Source organism: Momordica charantia (genome assembly GCF_013281855.1).
Source record: "Momordica charantia cultivar OHB3-1 chromosome 1 unlocalized genomic scaffold, Mcharantia_2.0 BLBB01000001.1, whole genome shotgun sequence".
NCBI classification, from domain to species: domain Eukaryota; kingdom Viridiplantae; phylum Streptophyta; class Magnoliopsida; order Cucurbitales; family Cucurbitaceae; genus Momordica; species Momordica charantia.
In genome coordinates, this window is record NW_028275157.1 from 23,074,574 (window position 1) to 23,092,450 (window position 17,877).

The 17,877-nt window shown below is 35.3% G+C and overlaps 3 protein-coding genes across 3 annotated transcripts; all 3 read left to right on the plus strand.

Moving 5' to 3' along the window:
- The first annotated feature begins 482 nt into the window (after nt 1–482).
- On the plus strand, nt 483–2,014 carry LOC111012287 (oxoglutarate-dependent flavonoid 7-O-demethylase 1). Its single transcript, XM_022286376.2, has 4 exons — nt 483–869; nt 948–1,195; nt 1,288–1,612; nt 1,728–2,014. The coding sequence occupies exons 1-4, from the start codon at nt 627–629 to the stop codon at nt 1,980–1,982; spliced, it is 1,071 nt and encodes a 356-aa protein (XP_022142068.1). The 5' UTR covers nt 483–626; the 3' UTR covers nt 1,983–2,014.
- Nucleotides 2,015–2,561: 547 nt separating this feature from the next.
- On the plus strand, nt 2,562–5,677 carry LOC111012286 (protopine O-dealkylase). The gene is made up of 4 exons (XM_022286375.2): nt 2,562–2,911; nt 3,657–3,904; nt 3,977–4,301; nt 4,395–5,677. Exons 1-4 carry the CDS (start codon nt 2,639–2,641, stop codon nt 4,665–4,667), a joined length of 1,119 nt encoding a protein of 372 aa, XP_022142067.1. The 5' UTR covers nt 2,562–2,638; the 3' UTR covers nt 4,668–5,677.
- A 4,395-nt stretch (nt 5,678–10,072) lies between these two features.
- Nucleotides 10,073–17,483, plus strand: LOC111012285 (ABC transporter B family member 9). The gene is made up of 12 exons (XM_022286374.2): nt 10,073–10,529; nt 11,254–11,308; nt 11,661–11,836; nt 12,740–12,961; nt 13,068–13,306; nt 13,588–14,113; nt 14,219–14,492; nt 14,636–15,278; nt 15,347–15,575; nt 15,843–16,109; nt 16,199–16,462; nt 16,548–17,483. Exons 1-12 carry the CDS (start codon nt 10,293–10,295, stop codon nt 17,187–17,189), a joined length of 3,774 nt encoding a protein of 1,257 aa, XP_022142066.1. The 5' UTR covers nt 10,073–10,292; the 3' UTR covers nt 17,190–17,483.
- Nucleotides 17,484–17,877: the final 394 nt, after the last annotated feature.

Here is a 17,877-nt window from a genome sequence, read left to right on the forward strand (position 1 = left end):
TGCTAATCTTGTATGGGGAATGTGGACTCAGAGCTGTGAAGGTGAAGGAAGGTCAGTAACTTCTGAAATGGGCCTTCCCCTATTTGTTGGAAATGGGCTTTCACCTGGGCCCAGGCCTTGTTTCAAAAAATTCATTTCAATCATTGTGGCTGGGAATTTGAAATTCGAACAAGATTTTTTCAAACCACTCTATTAAGGCCTTGGACTGATCAGTTGAAGCCCATAACTCAACATAAGAATAGAATGTGGGTACTGTTGAAAAAATCTGATGAATCGAGTAGGATTGAATTATAAATTAGTTGAAGTTAGTCTGAATTCAAATAATTCCACATGGAAACAAATTAATGTCTCATTGGATTGATTAAAAATTTCAACTTTTGGGGATAGAAGTTGGACCACAATGCTTATTTTATTTAGAATACGATCTCATGATCCATCTCCAAAGAACAATGCTGACACATTCAAGATAAGATTGCCTAGGTTGACAATTACAATGCAACTGAAACGCAGCCTTTGTCTTACTCAACAGTTGCATTAGAAACAAATAGTTTTCATTGATGCAAATTGAATGCAACATTTACTTGTGTATGTGTGTGTGTGTTCAATAGGAGCTTCTTGGTGGGGAGATGGAGCTGCAGCTTGGTGATTCTCTTCTGGTGCCTTGTGTTCGAGAGTTGGCGAAAGGCCCGCTGTCGACGGTTCCCCTTCGATACGTCCGCCTCGACCAAGATCCTCCTTTCGAGTTCGCTGACAGTAGTGCAGCCCAAATCCCTGTTATTGATATGCACAAGTTATTATTCTCTGACCATTCCGAAGACTCTGAGCTTGATAAGCTCCATCATGCTTGCAAAGATTGGGGATTCTTCCAGGTACTTGCAGAGTTTTATCTGTCTTTTGAAAGGTTATATCTTGATATCATATTTTGTAGATTAATTTTCTTTGTGCAGTTGATAAATCATGGAGTGACTGATGCATTGGTGGAGAGTATGAGATCAGGCATTCAAGAACTGTTTGATCTTCCAATGGAAGAGAAGAGGAAGTTGTGGCAAAAGGCAGGAGATTTTGAAGGATTTGGACAGAACTTTGTTGTCTCTGAGGAGCAGAAGCTTAATTGGGGAGACTTGTTTGGAATTATTACACTCCCTACTTATTTGAGGAAACCCCATCTATTTCCGAACCTCCCTCTCCCATTCAGGTGTAATAAATTTTCAATTTTGTGTCTAATAGGTTCCCGAACTTTCAATTTTGTATCCGTAACAAAATTCTTATTATTTTCGTTGCCTTCAGAGATGATTTGGATACTTATGCATCGGAAATGAAAGTTCTAGCAATGAAACTACTCGACTCGATGGCGAAAGCTCTGAAAATGGAAGGTTGCGAAATGAGAGAGCTTTTTGAAGAAGGAATGCAGGGAATAAGGATGAATTACTATCCTCCATGTCCTCAGCCAGAGCTTGTCATTGGACTCAACAATCATTCTGATGCATCAGGCATTACTATTCTTCTTCAACTCAATGAAATGGAAGGCCTCCAAATAAGGAATGATGGCAGGTGGATCCCTGTTAAGCCTCTCCCAAATGCTTTTGTTGTCAATGTTGGAGACGTTATGGAGGTACGGTCCGTCCTCCAACAAATTTACAAATATGACAAAACTATTTACCATCTATTACAATTCCTCTAATTGTAACGAACTTGTAAAACTGATCATGTCAAATGTGGACCTCCAGATTGTGACAAATGGAATATACCACAGCATCGAGCATCGGGCGATAGTAAACTCAGTGAAGGAGAGGCTTTCAGTGGCCATGTTCTACAACCCAAGATTAGATGGGGAGATGGGTCCAGCTCCAAGTTTGGTCACCGCAGAAAGACCAACTTTGTTTAAAAGAATTCGTGTCATGGATTACTTTAGAGGGTTTTTCTCTAAGGAATTGAATGGAAAGTCATATCTTGATGTTATGAGGATTGAGGATACAAAATAAAGAGATTGATTAAAAAATTGTACTTGATAGTTGATTTGAAATATCTTGAAGAGACCTGTAAAGTCATTCCAATGTTGAAAAAAAGTGAAAATTAAATTCTTGAAACGCAAACATACTCGTGAAATCATAAAAATACTTATTTAGAATAGATACAGATGCAATTCTAAAAACAATTAAAAAAAATAGTTTTAATAAAACTAAAGAACCTATTATTACTTCCTTGGTATAGAACCAATTGAGTAAGAGTTCGTCTAGGGTTATATCGCACTTCTTTTTACAATAGGTTAATCCTATAAAAATTATGAAAATAAAGAAACTTATCGGAAACATTCATTTCCAGTGAGAATGTTATCGTCAATGTATAAACGAAGGATGAGACAATGACCATGGCGTCGACAAACAAAATGTCAGAATCCACGCGATTACAGGAATCCTTTAAATTTTTTAATAGTTAATTTAACAAGAGTGATCTCACCCCCCCCCCCCCCCCCCCCCCCCCTTTTTTCTTTTCACAACATACTAATATTATATTTATATTATATAATATTAATTAATCCTTTGTCTATATTCAAACCCTGTATTAATTTAGTATGTGTTTTTTTCAAGTTCAACCATAGGAATCATTAGAATCTTGACTACTTTCCGTAGCAAAATCCATGGAGTTGAATTCGGAAACGGGAACAGGTAACTTCGGAAGATCAGTCATAGTGCCCAGTGTTCAAGAGCTGGCCAAGCATCCCATCCTTAAGATCCCACTCCGCTACCAACGTACGGATCGGGACCCGCTGATCGTACCAGTACCGGACGGAGAATCTGAACCATCGGTTCCGGTCGTTGATATTCACCGATTGGTGCTCGGAGATTCTGCTTCTGCTGCTGCGGAATTGCAGAAGTTGCATTCTGCATGCTCAGAATGGGGATTCTTCCAGGTATGTAAACGCTCCGCCAATCGTGCCCTAATTTGCAATTATGTTCTTTTCTTTGGTAACTATGAATGAATCGTGAAGAAAGCTTTCTGACCTTGAACTGGGCTTCCCCTGTTTCTTGGAGAAGTTCATAGTATAGCTCAGGTGGGTTTATTAAAAGGGCAGCAACGCAAGAAACTCAACCCTTTAGAATGAAATAACTAAAAACTTTTGTATAAATAATGCGTATTGCAGAATTGTTAATCTCATTTTGAATCACTTCATTGATAATTGACTCAAACAACCCAGATAAATCCAATCCAAATCTTTTGTGATCATCATTATTTGAGTTAGAGAAATTTACAGCCCAACACTCTGTCTAAAACATATAGTCCAACCTAAATGTACCATTTATACTGGAAATCTTGAATGTGGGACTTGGAAAGAAGATGAAGCATGGGAATATCATTAATGTGATCACAAGTGGCAATCCAATTGGCAAAGACCTGGGGACTCTTGATCATATTCATTTAGAGGTTTCAATTTTGAACTTTCTGGTTAACTTAATACCAAAAATCTTTGATGTTTCTCGAATCGGAGCCTTGGGGCGGGCACGGGTACCTTAGGTATAGGGCTGCAAAGGTCCGACTCCCTGTAAAAAATGAAAATGAAAATGAAAAAAAATCTTTGTAGCCTAGGAGTTACCTAGACAGTTTCCTTCCTCTTGTTTTGGTGAAAGGAAGAAGCTTTCATTTATTTTTTCTGGCAGGTTGTAAACCATGGAGTTCCCACTTCATTGCTGGAGGAATTCAGAATAGAAGTAGAAAGTTTCTTTAATCTTCCCTATCATGAAAAGAAGCTGCTTTGGCAAAACCCAGAGAATCAAGAAGGATTTGGGCAGCTCTTCGTGGTATCAGAGGAGCAGAAGCTTGATTGGTCAGACATGTTCTTCATGACCACTCTCCCTCTTAATCTGAGGAATCCTCATATATTTCAAAAGCTTCCACCAAAACTCAGGTTCTTGGCCAATTCTTGTGGCTCCATTTGAATACTATGATCTTGGTTTCTGATTGACATTGCCTGTTGCAGAGAGACACTGGAAGCTTATTCAACCGAAGTTAAGAAGTTAGCAATGCTTATCTTGGGCCGTTTGGCTGTAGCTTTGAAGATGGATGGTGAAGAAATGAGAGAGCTATTTAGGGATGGACATCAGACAATGAGGATGAACTACTATCCTCCATGCCCCCAGCCCGATAAAGCCATCGGATTCTCGCCTCATTCCGACGCTGATGCTTTGACAATTCTATATCAACTCAATGAAACCAAAGGATTACAAGTTCGAAACAATGGGAGATGGATCGCTGTTAAACCTCTTCCAAATGCATTTGTAGTCAACATTGGAGATATCATGGAGGTGCTTCATTGAACTTTATCCATTGCGCTTCTTCCTTCTAGCTCTTGTTGCTATACATTTGTTGCCAATTTGCTGCTCTTGCCTCTGCTGCAGATTGTAAGCAATGGTGTATACAAGAGCATTGAGCATAGAGTTTCATCGAATTGTTCCAAGGAAAGGCTTTCAGTTGCAACATTCTATAGTTCGAACCTAGACTCGGAGTTGGGTCCAGCAAACAGCCTCATCGGACCGAATAACCGAGCAATTTTCCGAAGAGTCCCGTTGGAGAAGTACTTGAAAGAGTTCTTTGCTCGAAAACTAGAAGGAAAATCATACCTCGAGTATATGAGAATGAAGAATGTGGGCGACCAAGACCATGTATGTTAAATATTATCTATCGAAAGGAAATGAAAGGAAAATCAAGCGTTTCCTCCTACAGGTACAAGTGTGAGAAATCATATAATATCCATCTCAGGAAGTTAGAAACAGTGAAATGAGGAAGCAAATGCTGCAGCTTGATCTTAACCATTAATTTTCTGATCCCTACAATGGTAGCAGAATCGTACAATAAGAAGGAATTTCCCATCTTAATTCTGTATTTTCCTATTATATGGTCTGAATGTTGGAGTAAAGTTTTTTTTTTCTTTTTTTTTTTTTAAATGGATATGTGTATTAAAATTAGGCCTCGTGGGAAACAATCGAAGGGAAATCTCTGTTATCCAAAAGAGCCACGTTGGGAAAGAAGAAAACCAAGCATTCGTGGCCAAAGAAGAAACCCCCCATTTTACAAGCGAGGTACATGGTTGAAGCTTGAATTGAAAGAGATGGAGTTGAAAGTTAGGGCAGGACTCCTCACTTCCATCAATCAATTTAACTCATCTCCGAGAGCAACGATTTCGCCTCACCTCTGATCAGCTGGATTTTTTGAAGGGAGTCAGATTCAACCTGTAAATGGGAACAATTCAATGAACAGGCAAATTTCAAACCTTTCAAAATTCCTCTGATTTCAGCTATGAGAGGGGATAAAGGTTGAGGAATAAACACCAATTTTGTCGCTGTCGAACACTTGGATGAACCACAAAGAAGGAAACCCAGCCCGGTCGAAGTTTATCAGCATGCAACATCAACATTTAGCTTAACGTTATTTCCCGATGGAGGCATCCAAATCTGATAGTTCTTATTGGAACGGGTTGCTGGAGTGGCCCGAGAGGAGCAAACGACTTGAGCAAGCAAATAATTACAGGCATAAGAACTTGTCCAATCACATTTCCTTTCAATATTAGAAATTGGGTTCCCTGAGTTACATTGTTTCTATCATTCTATATCGTCGCACAGATGATTGTCGTCGAATCCCTTTTTTCTACTTTTATTTTAAAGTTTTAAAGACTATTAATGCTTAGGCCTGTTTTCATAATGATATCCATTTCCCATTTTCTATTTTAAAAAGTTTTGCTTGTTTTTTCTAACAATTTTGAGGGTACAATTTTCACTTAATTGAAAACATATTTGAATTTTGAACTAAATGTTAAAAACAAAAGCTACTTTTTTTTAATCTAGATTTTGAAAATATTTTTAAAAACTGTATAACACGTCATAAGGTAATTATCAAATGAGATTTAGTAGTTACTTTTTTATTTTCTATTTTAAAAAAGTTGATAGCAAAATAAAGATAAATTTTACTCCATAACTGTAACATGATTTAAAAAATGTCACAACTTTCCTTTAAAAATATATATATAGCATAAATTTGACTTTTTTTTACGTGTTTTACTTTACAATTGAGTTTGATTTTAATTTGGATGATGCTATTTTTGTAAAATTTTAAAGTATCTATTCTATTATATTTAAAAATATATATTTATCTTAGGCTTTCTTTCTTAAATAAATAAAAATAAAAAATAAAAAAAACATGTCTTATTCTTGGGTTAGCTTATGATTTAGATCTTTATTCCTAATGATTATATGATTAAATATTTTGTTGGGTAAAATATCAAGGTTTTTTGTTTATTGAAAATTTGAACGGATCTGGCTACCATGTTTATTAAAAATTATCAGAATGGACTTTATTATCATAAATTCTGTTTGTAAATATTTTAAATTTAATTGTCAAAAAAAATTTTAATTTAACATCAATCCATCGCAAAAGTAGGTATTTAAAAAAAAAACCATTAAAATATTGGAGGGAGGTGACAATAACACAAAAGCTGAGTAAAATATTTTCGATATTTGGAAATATTAAATTAATTTTTTAGAAAGTTGCGATGAAGATTCTAAGTAGTTGTGATGCAACACATTCTTCAATATTTGGAGATATTAAATTAATTTTTTTTAGAAAGTTACTATGGAGATCCCAAGTACGTACTTGTGATGCAACACACATTCTTCAAAGGCTAAAAATATTAAATTCATAAAATAAAATATATTGAAATTTAACAATTAAATGAATTCATAAAAACCCCTTTAATTATAAATTAATAATAAAATTTTAAAAGTTCTTGAATTTTAATAGTTTTACAACTTTACTAACTCCTGCAATTAATTATATAAACAACCCTCTATTATACTTTTATCCACAAATATATATATATTTTTTTTCTTTTTAATTTTTGTGTCTTCTCTCTTCTTAGTAATTTTTCTCTCCCTCAATTTCATTTTCCTAAAATTTATGGATTTAAGGCAGAGCATAATAACTTCATACACTAATGTATTTGTATGAATTGCAAAATAGGGTTTTTAACAAATATAGCATTGTATTAAAATAGAAGACGTTGATGCTTCAAATAAATATTTTTTTTAGTACAACTCTTCAAGTAAATATTTCGGACTTATTTTGTACTTGAAAAATATATATTTTATAATTAATTTTTTTATTATTTTTATTCTAAAAGTTTGTTAGGATTATTGAGTTTAAATTCTCACAAAATATTTTATTATTCTATTTAAATTTGTAAATTTATTATTAATTTTAATATGTGATCAAATAAATTTGAAGTATCATATGCCGAATAAAAGAACAAGACATCTTTATCACTGAACTATACTCATGTTAGCATATAAAACACGTGTTTAAGACTAGGACGAGTAGAATTAAAATGGTACAAACCATATTCTGTAGATTGGGAAAAAAAAGTGAGAAAGAATCTGATCCATTTATTTGTTGTCCAAATCAATTAATTAGTTGGGTATGTGTCCATTTGAGAATCGATCACACAAACGTTTGGAGATTTTATTGATGGGTGAGAATATAGATAGGCAAGCAAAACCCATTGTTTAATTTGGTATATAATTTCTGTTGGAGAAATACGTATAGAAAACTTAAGAAAATACAAAATTAAAAATCCGAACCCAACGTAGCGTTGTTTCCTTAAGATAATTTTGTTCCTTTTACGATGCTCAAGGTTTCATGAACAATTGTTTCTTAAGATAGGACGGATATACCAACCTATGAATGCAGCACTTCACACAGGTCTTAACGAACTCACAGTATTTAAGTATTCGTACAAAGGAAATGAGAGAATTTTGAGGGATTAGTATAAAGTTACGTCTTTTGATAAAAAAGACATAACCTTTACAAAAGACGCACCAGTTCATGAAAAGTTGTGATTCTTCATTTTTAACAAAAATAATTTTATTCAAAAATTCCAACAATCCCCACATGAATAAAATTTATTTTTAAAAACGTGTACGATTACTCATGAAGAATAAAATTTATTGTTTTCCCTTTTGAACCTAGATCTTGGAATCTCCAGTCAGGTAGGTTGGGTTACTCATGCCACATGACAAATCAATGAATGCATTTCAGAGCATAAGTATAAAATTGCAAAATATCACCAAAATGTGATTAACAAAATTGAGATCACAACCTTTAATAACCAGAGAACAAAATTGTGACAACTTAAATAAAAAATGCATCTGTTTCAAACCACAAAAAACAATAATGCATAACCGTATCCAAGATTGGAAACAAAATAAAATATAAAACCAAAATTGTCTTAAGATTGTTGGAGAAATATTCATAGAAAACTTAAGGAAACACAAAATTAAAAATCCGAATCCAACGTAGCGTTGTTTCCTTAAGACAATTTTGTTTCCTCTATGGTGCTTAAGGTTTCATAAACAATTGTCTCCCAAGATAGAACGGATATACTAACCTGCGAATACAGCACTTCACACACAGACCTCAATGAACTCAGACTATTTAAGTATTCGTAGAGAGAAAATGAGAGAATTTTGAGTGATTAGTTTTATAGACTATTTGTGGTCATTCAAATAGTCATATCTTTTCATAATAAAAGGATGTAACTTTTACAAAAGACGCACCAGTTCATGAAAAATTATGATTCTTCATTTTTAACAAAAATAATTTTATTCAAAATTTCCAAAAATTCCCACATGAATAAATTTTATTTTTAAAAACGTGTACGATTACTTGCAACAAAACTAATGATAACGGAAAAATCCATGCTAATCAACCGTAGTCGTCTGCCAAACTAATGTAATACTTGCAACCATTAGTAGATTGGATTGGAGCTAGACTCCTTCGGTTATTATACGAATGAGTTCAAACGGTTTCGCGTGGCTATGTCAACGCTCTGATACCCCAAGTTGTAAACTGAAGTGTTCCTTTATTTAGGAAACGAGTAAAGGATTGAAGTTTCTTTCTTATACATTTCCAACCCATTGGACCCTTTATAAAATCTAAAAGATTTAGACTAAGTACATCAATAATTAATAAGATGAAACTTACAAGTTAAAGGGTTTAGATAATATAAGATATACAAGATCCATCATTAAAGTAATAAGGTCAACGAATAAAATAAACATATTGAAATTGTAGTTAGGTGTGACAAATCTTCTTAGGCATTTAGCGAGAGCATTCATTCACATTTTGGTCTTAACAACGTTAGTATAGTTTAACAGTTAAGACATCTTACTTATTTTCTTGGAAGTTTAAATTTTCAAAAGGCAATTACATAATATACATAATTAATAAAAATATCCATTTTAATTTATATTTTAAGAGTAAATAATGACAGACTCGTTAAACTAAATAAAGGTTAGAGTTTGAAGATATTTTATTTCGTCTCACTAATAAATATTAATATTGACAAATCCCATTTATGTAAAGATTATATATAATAGTGGGTAATCCAACCATTTAAAGCAAAAAAGTAAATACCTTACTCTTCATTCTTCTTTTCTTTTTCCCCTTTTTCCTTTTTGGTAAAAAACTATCGACGGACAGCATCAGATCTTCAAAGTTCAATATTAGCTTTTTACATTCGCTTGCACTTATTCACGCTTAAATAGTAAATTCTTTCAAAATTGTCAAAACTTCAATTCATGACTTTATTTTCATTCCTAAAGAAAATTGGTATCTTTCATAGAATACAAAAGACTTACTTCAATTCGAGTGAAATGTTGTTAATAAAATTGAAAGGGTAAAAATTAAACTTTTTTTTTTAAATTATTTATTGGAAAAAAGAAACTGTTTCCTAATTAGTTGCATGGTATGAGAATTCGGCCAACCCGGCGCGTACTACGCGTGTCGCGAATGCCTCGCCAAACCGAGGGAGAAAAAAACTGACGATCCATATTTGTTTGTTTCGAAATTAATTTATTCATTAAAAGAAAATAATAATGAACTGATAAAGGGTATTTCTAGAAGAATGATTGTTTGAATTGGAAATTGTATTTTTATATGGGAATAAAAGTTTCTAGAAGGAGGCGTGAGGCCAGCGTGGAACTATAAATAAGATCACGAACATTAAGCTTTAATTGGTTCCAAAAAAGCCCCATTTTTTCGGTCACATTATTCTCTCTCTCTCGTTTTCTCCGATCCTAAACAAACTCTCCCATTCTTTTAATTTAATTAAACTTAACGCTCTTCCAATTCCCACTTCCCTTTTTCTGTAACCCGAACAACTTTTAGTTTCAGTTTTACCATATTTGTGGCGCTCCACTGATACTGTTACTGTTACTTACTCTCGGGACCACCCGTACACCACCGCCATGGACGGCGGAGACGCGGCCGCACCGGCGACCCCTCCCGATGATCAGACTCAAAAAGTCTCCTTCTTCAAGCTCTTCACATTCGCGGATAGCCTCGACGTCACGCTGATGACCGTCGGCACCGTTTGCGCCGTCGCCAACGGCCTCTCGCAGCCGATCATGACGCTCATTTTCGGCAAGATGATCAATTCCTTCGGCTCCTCCGATCAGTCTAATGTCGTCCACCAAGTCTCCCAGGTTCCTCCACTCTCTTTAATCTTTAGTTAAATCTTTCTGTTTATTTCTTTCACGATTCGATCGGTCGCTCTTGGTTTACAAAACCTAATTTAGATTACGCAAAGTTCATAACCATTCGGTTTGGTTTCCTTGCGATCTCGTTTTTTCACTTTTTCATAAATGGAACTATTAGCCAAATTTAAAAGATAATAGAAAATTTCGATTTCTTTTTTTACGTGAAGATTTTGTTAAATCATTGATTAACCCAAAAGGTTTAAATTGGTAGGTTAGGTATATTATTTAATGTTTAATCGATGGATTGATCCTACTCTCAATTCAAATACATAATTTTCTATTTTGATATCATGTTAAATCATCTATCAATCTAAAAGTTTAATAGAAATTAACAGATTTCAAGCTGTTTTCAAATTAAGGAACATATCTTTGTTGGTAAATTGGTCAAATAATTAACTTTAATGACAATGTTATTAACAGAAAAAAGATAAATAAATAACTTTAATGATGACAAACCCTTGTCTCTCGTGGTCTCTTTTTCTTTAGGTTAAAAAGTAACTGCTTTTGCTTTAAGCACAATGGATCTCATACGCTTACGCATCCCATACTCTTTTTTTCTTTTCTTTTAAATTTCGTTTGATGTCTACAGTTTATTCCTTTTTGTACACAATAAATTAATTTAACTAATTAATTAATTAAATTTTTGTTTTTATTTTCTTTAATTTTTCAGACTTCCATATACTTCGTGTACCTGGGCATTGCAACTGGAATTGCTTCATTTCTACGTAAGTTCAAACAAATTCTTCCTCGATGATATTTCATTATTAGAATATCTTTTTTATTTTAATAAAAAATATACCAGTCAAAATGAACATAACTCAGACATATTGTATTCAAATATATATATATATATATATATATATATAATTGGATTTTTCTTTTCTTTTTTGTTCGCGTTCTTGAAACCTTTTTTTTAAACAAACTTGTACGATGACATAAATTAAACCTTAAATTCACCTTTTTCTAAGTTGTAATATACAAACTTTTAGCTAAAATCCATTATGTAACCTAAGTTTTTGCAGTGCAGCTTTAATTGAATACATGAGTTTTAATATATATTACCCAATTGGTTGGCAGAGGTTGCAAGTTGGATGGTAACAGGAGAAAGACAAGCAGCACGTATACGAGCATTGTATTTGAAAACAATACTGAGACAAGACATTACATTCTTTGACACTGAAACCACAACTGGAGAAGTTGTTGGTCGAATGTCTGGAGACACCATTCTTATACAAGACGCCATGGGAGAAAAGGTATGTTTAATGTTTAATGTTTCATTTTTCTAATTGTCTCTTTTAATTATTAATCAAGAAATTGTTGAGCTAATAAGGAAATAATAACCGTGCTACTCCAATATCAAAAAGAAAAAGGAGAAGTAATGATGTGATGTCTATTTTAAACTTGTGATTTCTATGTCTTTGCATCATTACATCTTTTTTCTTTTGGTTATTTTACTGGTTTATCTGGTTTCGGATTACATTTTATAACTGTTTTAGAGAATTTTTTACTGAAATTTAAATTTTTTAAATTAAATATTCAAAATGTTGATGTTATATATATGATATTATGTTTTTGAAAAATAAAAAATGATAAAATAATGTTTATATCTATGTTTTGGAAAAACTGGAAATAGGAAAAAAAACAAGAAATTTAATGTCGTTGTTTCCAACCTTTATACACAATTTTATAAATATTTCTTAAAAATGAGAAACAAGAAATATGAATAGTTACCAAATATTTATATTTTTTAGAATCAGAAACAAGAAAGAGTAAACATGAACCTACCAAAGCCTTTAATTTCCATTTTTTGTCACGTCTCTTTCCTTTGATGACTATTTTACTTTTGATTTTCTGTTTTTAAAAATGCAAACCACTCCTTCCATTTATGTAATCCTTTATATTATTTTGGTATCAACTTTTTGAAAATACTTTCGAGGAGTTTTTAAAAATTTTGTTTTTGTTTTTAAAATTTGACTAAAAATTCAAATGTTGTCATGGAGAAAGTTGAAACAAGCCTATGTAACTTTTAAAAATCGAAAAATAAAAACAAAATCATTAATTTTCTCGCCGCAAACTTAGTAGAATTTCATAAACTCTTTGTTTAATGGGGGATATTAATTACATCTCAAATTTGGATTGTGTGTTGTTGAATATAGGTTGGAAAGTTCATACAGTTAATGTCAACATTCTTCGGTGGCTTTGTGGTTGCCTTTGCGAGGGGACCGCTTCTTGCTGTGGTTTTGCTCTCTTGCATTCCTGCAATTGTTATTGCTGGTGGCACCACCTCCTTGATCATGTCTAAAATGTCAAGCCGCGGACAAAAAGCTTATGCAGAAGCAGGCAATGTAGTAGAACAAACTGTTGGAGCCATTCGAACGGTAACATTTCCGTTCGCACGAATCTTTTTGAATGAAACCAAAAAAGCAAACTAGCAATATCATAGCATTGAAATTGATCACTTGTTATCTTTTTCTTTTTCCAAAGGTTGCATCCTTCACTGGGGAGAAACAAGCTATTGAGAAATACAATGACAAGCTGAAAATAGCCTACAAGTCTGCAGTTCAGCAAGGACTCGCCTCAGGTTTAGGACTTGGCCTAATATTACTGATTGTCTTCTGCACTTATGGGCTTGCTGTGTGGTATGGATCCAAGCTCATCATTCAGAAGGGGTACAATGGTGGACAAGTCATCAATGTTATATTTGCCATCATGACCGGTGGGATGTAAGTTAATCGAAGATTTCACTTAAATTAGGCCACGAAAAGTTGAGGTGGCGGAATCTGGAACGATGAGATAATTAACATGAAAACTTGTCTGATTAAGTTTGAAATGAGACGAAATATGGAAGAAGCTATCAAACTCTCCTTTCACAATGGTGGAAGAAGATTTTAATGACATAATTAATACGTTAATTGTCACGTCGTTTCAGATTCTACTACGTCAACTTTTCATTCGAATGGTATTTTTGAATGACAAGTTTACAAGCATTTTTTATGGTGATCAGGTCACTGGGCCAGACATCACCTGTGGTGAATGCATTTGCTTTAGGACGAGCTGCAGCCTACAAAATGTTCGAGACAATCAAACGAAAACCACAAATTGATTCCTACGACACCAGTGGTCTACAGTTAGAAGACATACAAGGCAACATTGAACTTAAAGATGTCTACTTTAGATATCCTGCACGACCAGATGTGCAAATTTTTTCAGGATTCTCCTTGTCTGTTCCCAGTGGAACAACTGCTGCCCTTGTTGGACACAGTGGAAGTGGAAAGTCAACAGTTATTAGTTTGCTAGAGAGATTCTATGATCCTGATTCTGGTGAAGTGTTCATAGATGGAGTGAATTTGAAGAAGTTTAATCTTAGATGGCTGAGAGAAAAAATTGGTCTCGTTAGCCAAGAACCTATTCTCTTTGCAACTTCTATAAGGGAGAATATACTGTATGGGAAAGAAAATGCAACAGAACAAGAGATCAGAGCTGCAACTGAACTTGCTAATGCTGCAAAGTTCATTGACAAGCTTCCTAAGGTAAACTTAATCTCTGTCAATGGCTAATTGAGTAATTTCCTCCCCTGTCTTAAATTTGAAAGCTAATTTGTTCCTGAAGTTTGAAGTCTTCATTGTCTTCTACAGGGGCTTGACACAATGGTGGGCGAGCATGGGACTCAGTTATCAGGTGGGCAAAAGCAAAGAATTGCCATTTCAAGGGCTATTCTGAAAAATCCCAGGATTCTACTCCTTGATGAAGCAACAAGTGCCTTAGATACTGAGTCCGAGCGGATCGTTCAAGAAGCACTCGAAAGGGTGATGACAAACAGAACAACCGTCGTCGTCGCGCATCGCTTGACAACCATAAGGAATGCCGACCTCATAGCAGTCGTGCATCAAGGGAAACTCTTAGAGAAAGGTTTGAGACGAAAAAATAATACTTACCTCTCGACCGATCAATAGAAATCTCTCTTGTTGAGCGGTCAGGAAGTAAATATTATTCTTTGAGAATTTTTTTCGAAGTTGTTCGATCTGGTTATCTAAACAAAACTCAAAATTTAGGAACGCACGACGAGCTAATAAAAAACTCCGAGGGAGCGTATTCCCAGCTAATCCGTCTTCAAGAAGGAAGAGCTACAAGACCAGAAACTAAACCAGTGGACGAAGCAGCAGACAAAGCAATGACAAGATCCAGTAGTAGGAGAGTATCATTGATGAGATCCATAAGTAAAGGTTCATCAAGTACTCGACGTTCATTCACAATCAACTTTGGCATTCCAGGTTCAGTTCATATCCATGACACAGAAGTTGATGAGGACCGAGAAGAAATAAGAGAAATTGACATGAAAAAGACTAAAAAAGTTTCAGTGAGACGGCTGGCAGCCTTGAATAGGCCTGAGCTTCCAATCTTGATGCTTGGATCCATTGCAGCAGTCATGAGTGGCATTGTTTTTCCTGTGTTTGGGCTATTGCTCTCAAGTGCCATTGGAATGTTCTACAAACCTGCAGCACAGCTGGAGAAAGAATCCAAGTATTGGGCATCTGTGTATCTTGGCCTAGGATGTCTCACACTCTTCGCTTCACCTATGCAGAATTACCTCTTTGGAATTGCAGGAGGAAAGTTGATCGAACGAATTCGGTCTCTGTGCTTCGAAAAGATCGTCCACCAGCAGATTTGCTATTTTGATGATCCTGCAAACACAAGGTTGGTTTATTTAAAGATTTTGTTTAAGAATTTTGTCTATGTACTATATCTAACTTTCCCATTTCCAGTGGCGCAATTGGAGCAAGGTTGTCCTCTGATGCTGCCACTGTTAGAGGGCTTGTTGGGGATGCTTTGGCCTTAGTAGTGCAGAATTTATCAACCATCACAGCTGGGCTGATCATAGCTTTCACAGCTAACTGGATATTGGCTTTTGTGGTTCTAGCTGTGTCGCCATTGCTGCTTATTCAAGGTTACCTCCAGACCAAGTTCATGAAAGGGTTCAGTGCAGACGCCAAGGTTCTTCCTCTGTTCTCTATCAATTTCTTCTCCTTTTGTTCTTTAAGGTTGAGTACATAAACACTACTTTCACCGGGGTGTCTGTTTTGTTCTTTACTTTTCAAAAAATGTTTTCAAGTCAAGTTTTTGAAAATTACTTGATCTTTTAGGCATCTTTTGATAATTATTTCGTTACTATTTCGACTTCTGCCTATCTATTCCTTTGTTTTGTTATCATAAAACAAACAGAGAGCTAGTTATGAAAGGAGATTTTGATGTGCAACACAGGTGATGTACGAAGAAGCAAGCCAGGTAGCCAACGATGCGGTGGGCAGCATCAGAACAGTTGCATCATTTTGCTCAGAGAAGAAGGTGATGGATTTGTACGAGAAGAAATGCGAGGCCCCTGTCAAAAATGGAGTTCGCCTCGGCCTCGTCAGTGGCGGTGGCTTCGGCTTTTCTTTCCTTGCCCTCTTCTGCACAAACGCCTTCTGCTTCTACATCGGATCCATCCTCGTTAAACATGGCAAGGCCACATTCCCCGAAGTCTTCAAGGTAATCAAAACATTAAAAACCACAACAATCCTCAATGCTCTGTTTTGCTCTGTTCTTCATGTTGTTCCTCTTTGTTTCTGCGGCGGCAGGTGTTTTTTGCTCTTACAATTTCTGCGATGGGTGTTTCCCAAACCAGCGCGTTGGCTCCAGATAGCGCTAAGGCCAAGGATTCTGCAGCCTCCATATACGAAATTCTCGATAGCAAGCCTGAGATCGATTCAAGCAGTAGCCAAGGAGTGACACTCAGCACCGTAACTGGCACAATTGAGTTCGATCATGTCAGCTTCAAGTACCCAACAAGACCAGACATTCAAATCTTTCGAGATCTCTGCTTGACCATCCCTTCCGGAAAGGTAAACCCAACAAATTTCAACTCCAAACACAACACACAATTTGATTCAATTTAAGTAAAAAGAAGCATTATCATCCCTTCTGCAGACCGTTGCATTGGTTGGAGAAAGTGGGAGCGGAAAATCAACAGTAATCGGTCTGATAGAGAGATTCTATGACCCTGATTCTGGGCGAGCAGTTCTCGACGGAGTAGAAATTTACAAATTCAAACTCAATTGGCTGAGGCAGCAGATGGGATTGGTGAGCCAGGAGCCAATTTTGTTCAACGAAACAATCCGCTCCAACATTGCTTATGGAAAACCAGGAAACGCAAGCGAGGAAGAGATAATAGAGGCAGCAAAAGCCGCAAATGCCCACAACTTCATCTCCTCCTTGCCCGGCGGCTACGACACCTCTGTAGGAGAAAGAGGAGTTCAGTTGTCCGGAGGCCAAAAACAGAGGATTGCCATTGCCAGAGCCATTCTGAAGAACCCCAAGATTCTTTTGCTCGACGAAGCGACAAGCGCGCTCGACGCCGAGTCGGAGCGCGTCGTGCAAGATGCATTGGACAGAGTCATGGTTGATCGAACAACCGTCGTCGTCGCCCATCGCCTCACCACCATTAGAGGGGCTCACATTATCGCTGTCGTTAAAAACGGCGTCGTTGCGGAGAAGGGTACTCATGAGGACCTCATCAAGATCAACAATGGAGCTTATGCTTCTTTGGTCGCGCTCCATGCAGCTCCTTAACTTTTATCATTGCAGGGTAGAAATCGAACATCGAGTTTACGAATGATAATAGATGCCTTATTCGCTTAGGTCCGAATTGGCACACAAGTTCTTGAGTTCAAAGGGGAAGTAGAAACTTAACCAATAATTACTACTTCCACTGCAGGCTAAGGACTATGGGAAACCATTTTTTGACCAATTATTTTGTTTATGCACTTTTCACAGTTCTAAATCTGTCACTTTTAGTCTTTTTCTAAATAAAACATTTTTGTAAGGTTTATTTTATAAATATTTATTCATGTTTTGTTTGTTTAATTAGGTAAACTTTTATTAGAGGCTCCTACTTGTTTTTCTTTTTTTTAATTTTTCTTCCTCAACAGACTTTAGGAGGACTTCTCCTTAACATTGATTTGTTGATTTATTAAAAATAAATGTTTGTCCATGTGCTCACTTTCAAAATATGGCAAAAAATTAAAAAAAAAAATCTTTTTCCATAAAAATTGAATAATTTTCTTTTAAAAAGTAATCAAAATACTACTCAAAATTTGGTAGGGGAATAATGTGTATTTTATTCATATTAGCAATATCAAAAGAATTTGAATTTTATTAATATTCTCCTCTGGGAGACCACTTCACATCAAACTAGCTAGCTGTATCTTGTTTGTAATTTAATTGTTTTCTAACTTATTTAGGTCACTAGCATTTAGCC

What these genes read in the sequence shown, in the direction of transcription:
- LOC111012287 (XM_022286376.2), top strand. Translation starts at nt 627, where the DNA reads ATGGAGCTGCAGCTTGGTGATTCTCTTCTGGTGCCTTGTGTTCGAGAG. An exon ending in AAGATTGGGGATTCTTCCAG is followed by an intron (nt 870 to 947) that starts GTACTTGCAGAG and finishes TTCTTTGTGCAG; the next exon opens with TTGATAAATCATGGAGTGAC. An exon ending in ATGTTGGAGACGTTATGGAG is followed by an intron (nt 1,613 to 1,727) that starts GTACGGTCCGTC and finishes GTGGACCTCCAG; the next exon opens with ATTGTGACAAATGGAATATA.
- LOC111012286 (XM_022286375.2), top strand. Translation starts at nt 2,639, where the DNA reads ATGGAGTTGAATTCGGAAACGGGAACAGGTAACTTCGGAAGATCAGTC. An exon ending in AAGCTTCCACCAAAACTCAG is followed by an intron (nt 3,905 to 3,976) that starts GTTCTTGGCCAA and finishes TGCCTGTTGCAG; the next exon opens with AGAGACACTGGAAGCTTATT. An exon ending in ACATTGGAGATATCATGGAG is followed by an intron (nt 4,302 to 4,394) that starts GTGCTTCATTGA and finishes CCTCTGCTGCAG; the next exon opens with ATTGTAAGCAATGGTGTATA.
- LOC111012285 (XM_022286374.2), top strand. Translation starts at nt 10,293, where the DNA reads ATGGACGGCGGAGACGCGGCCGCACCGGCGACCCCTCCCGATGATCAG. An exon ending in GCCATCATGACCGGTGGGAT is followed by an intron (nt 13,307 to 13,587) that starts GTAAGTTAATCG and finishes TATGGTGATCAG; the next exon opens with GTCACTGGGCCAGACATCAC. An exon ending in GATGATCCTGCAAACACAAG is followed by an intron (nt 15,279 to 15,346) that starts GTTGGTTTATTT and finishes TCCCATTTCCAG; the next exon opens with TGGCGCAATTGGAGCAAGGT.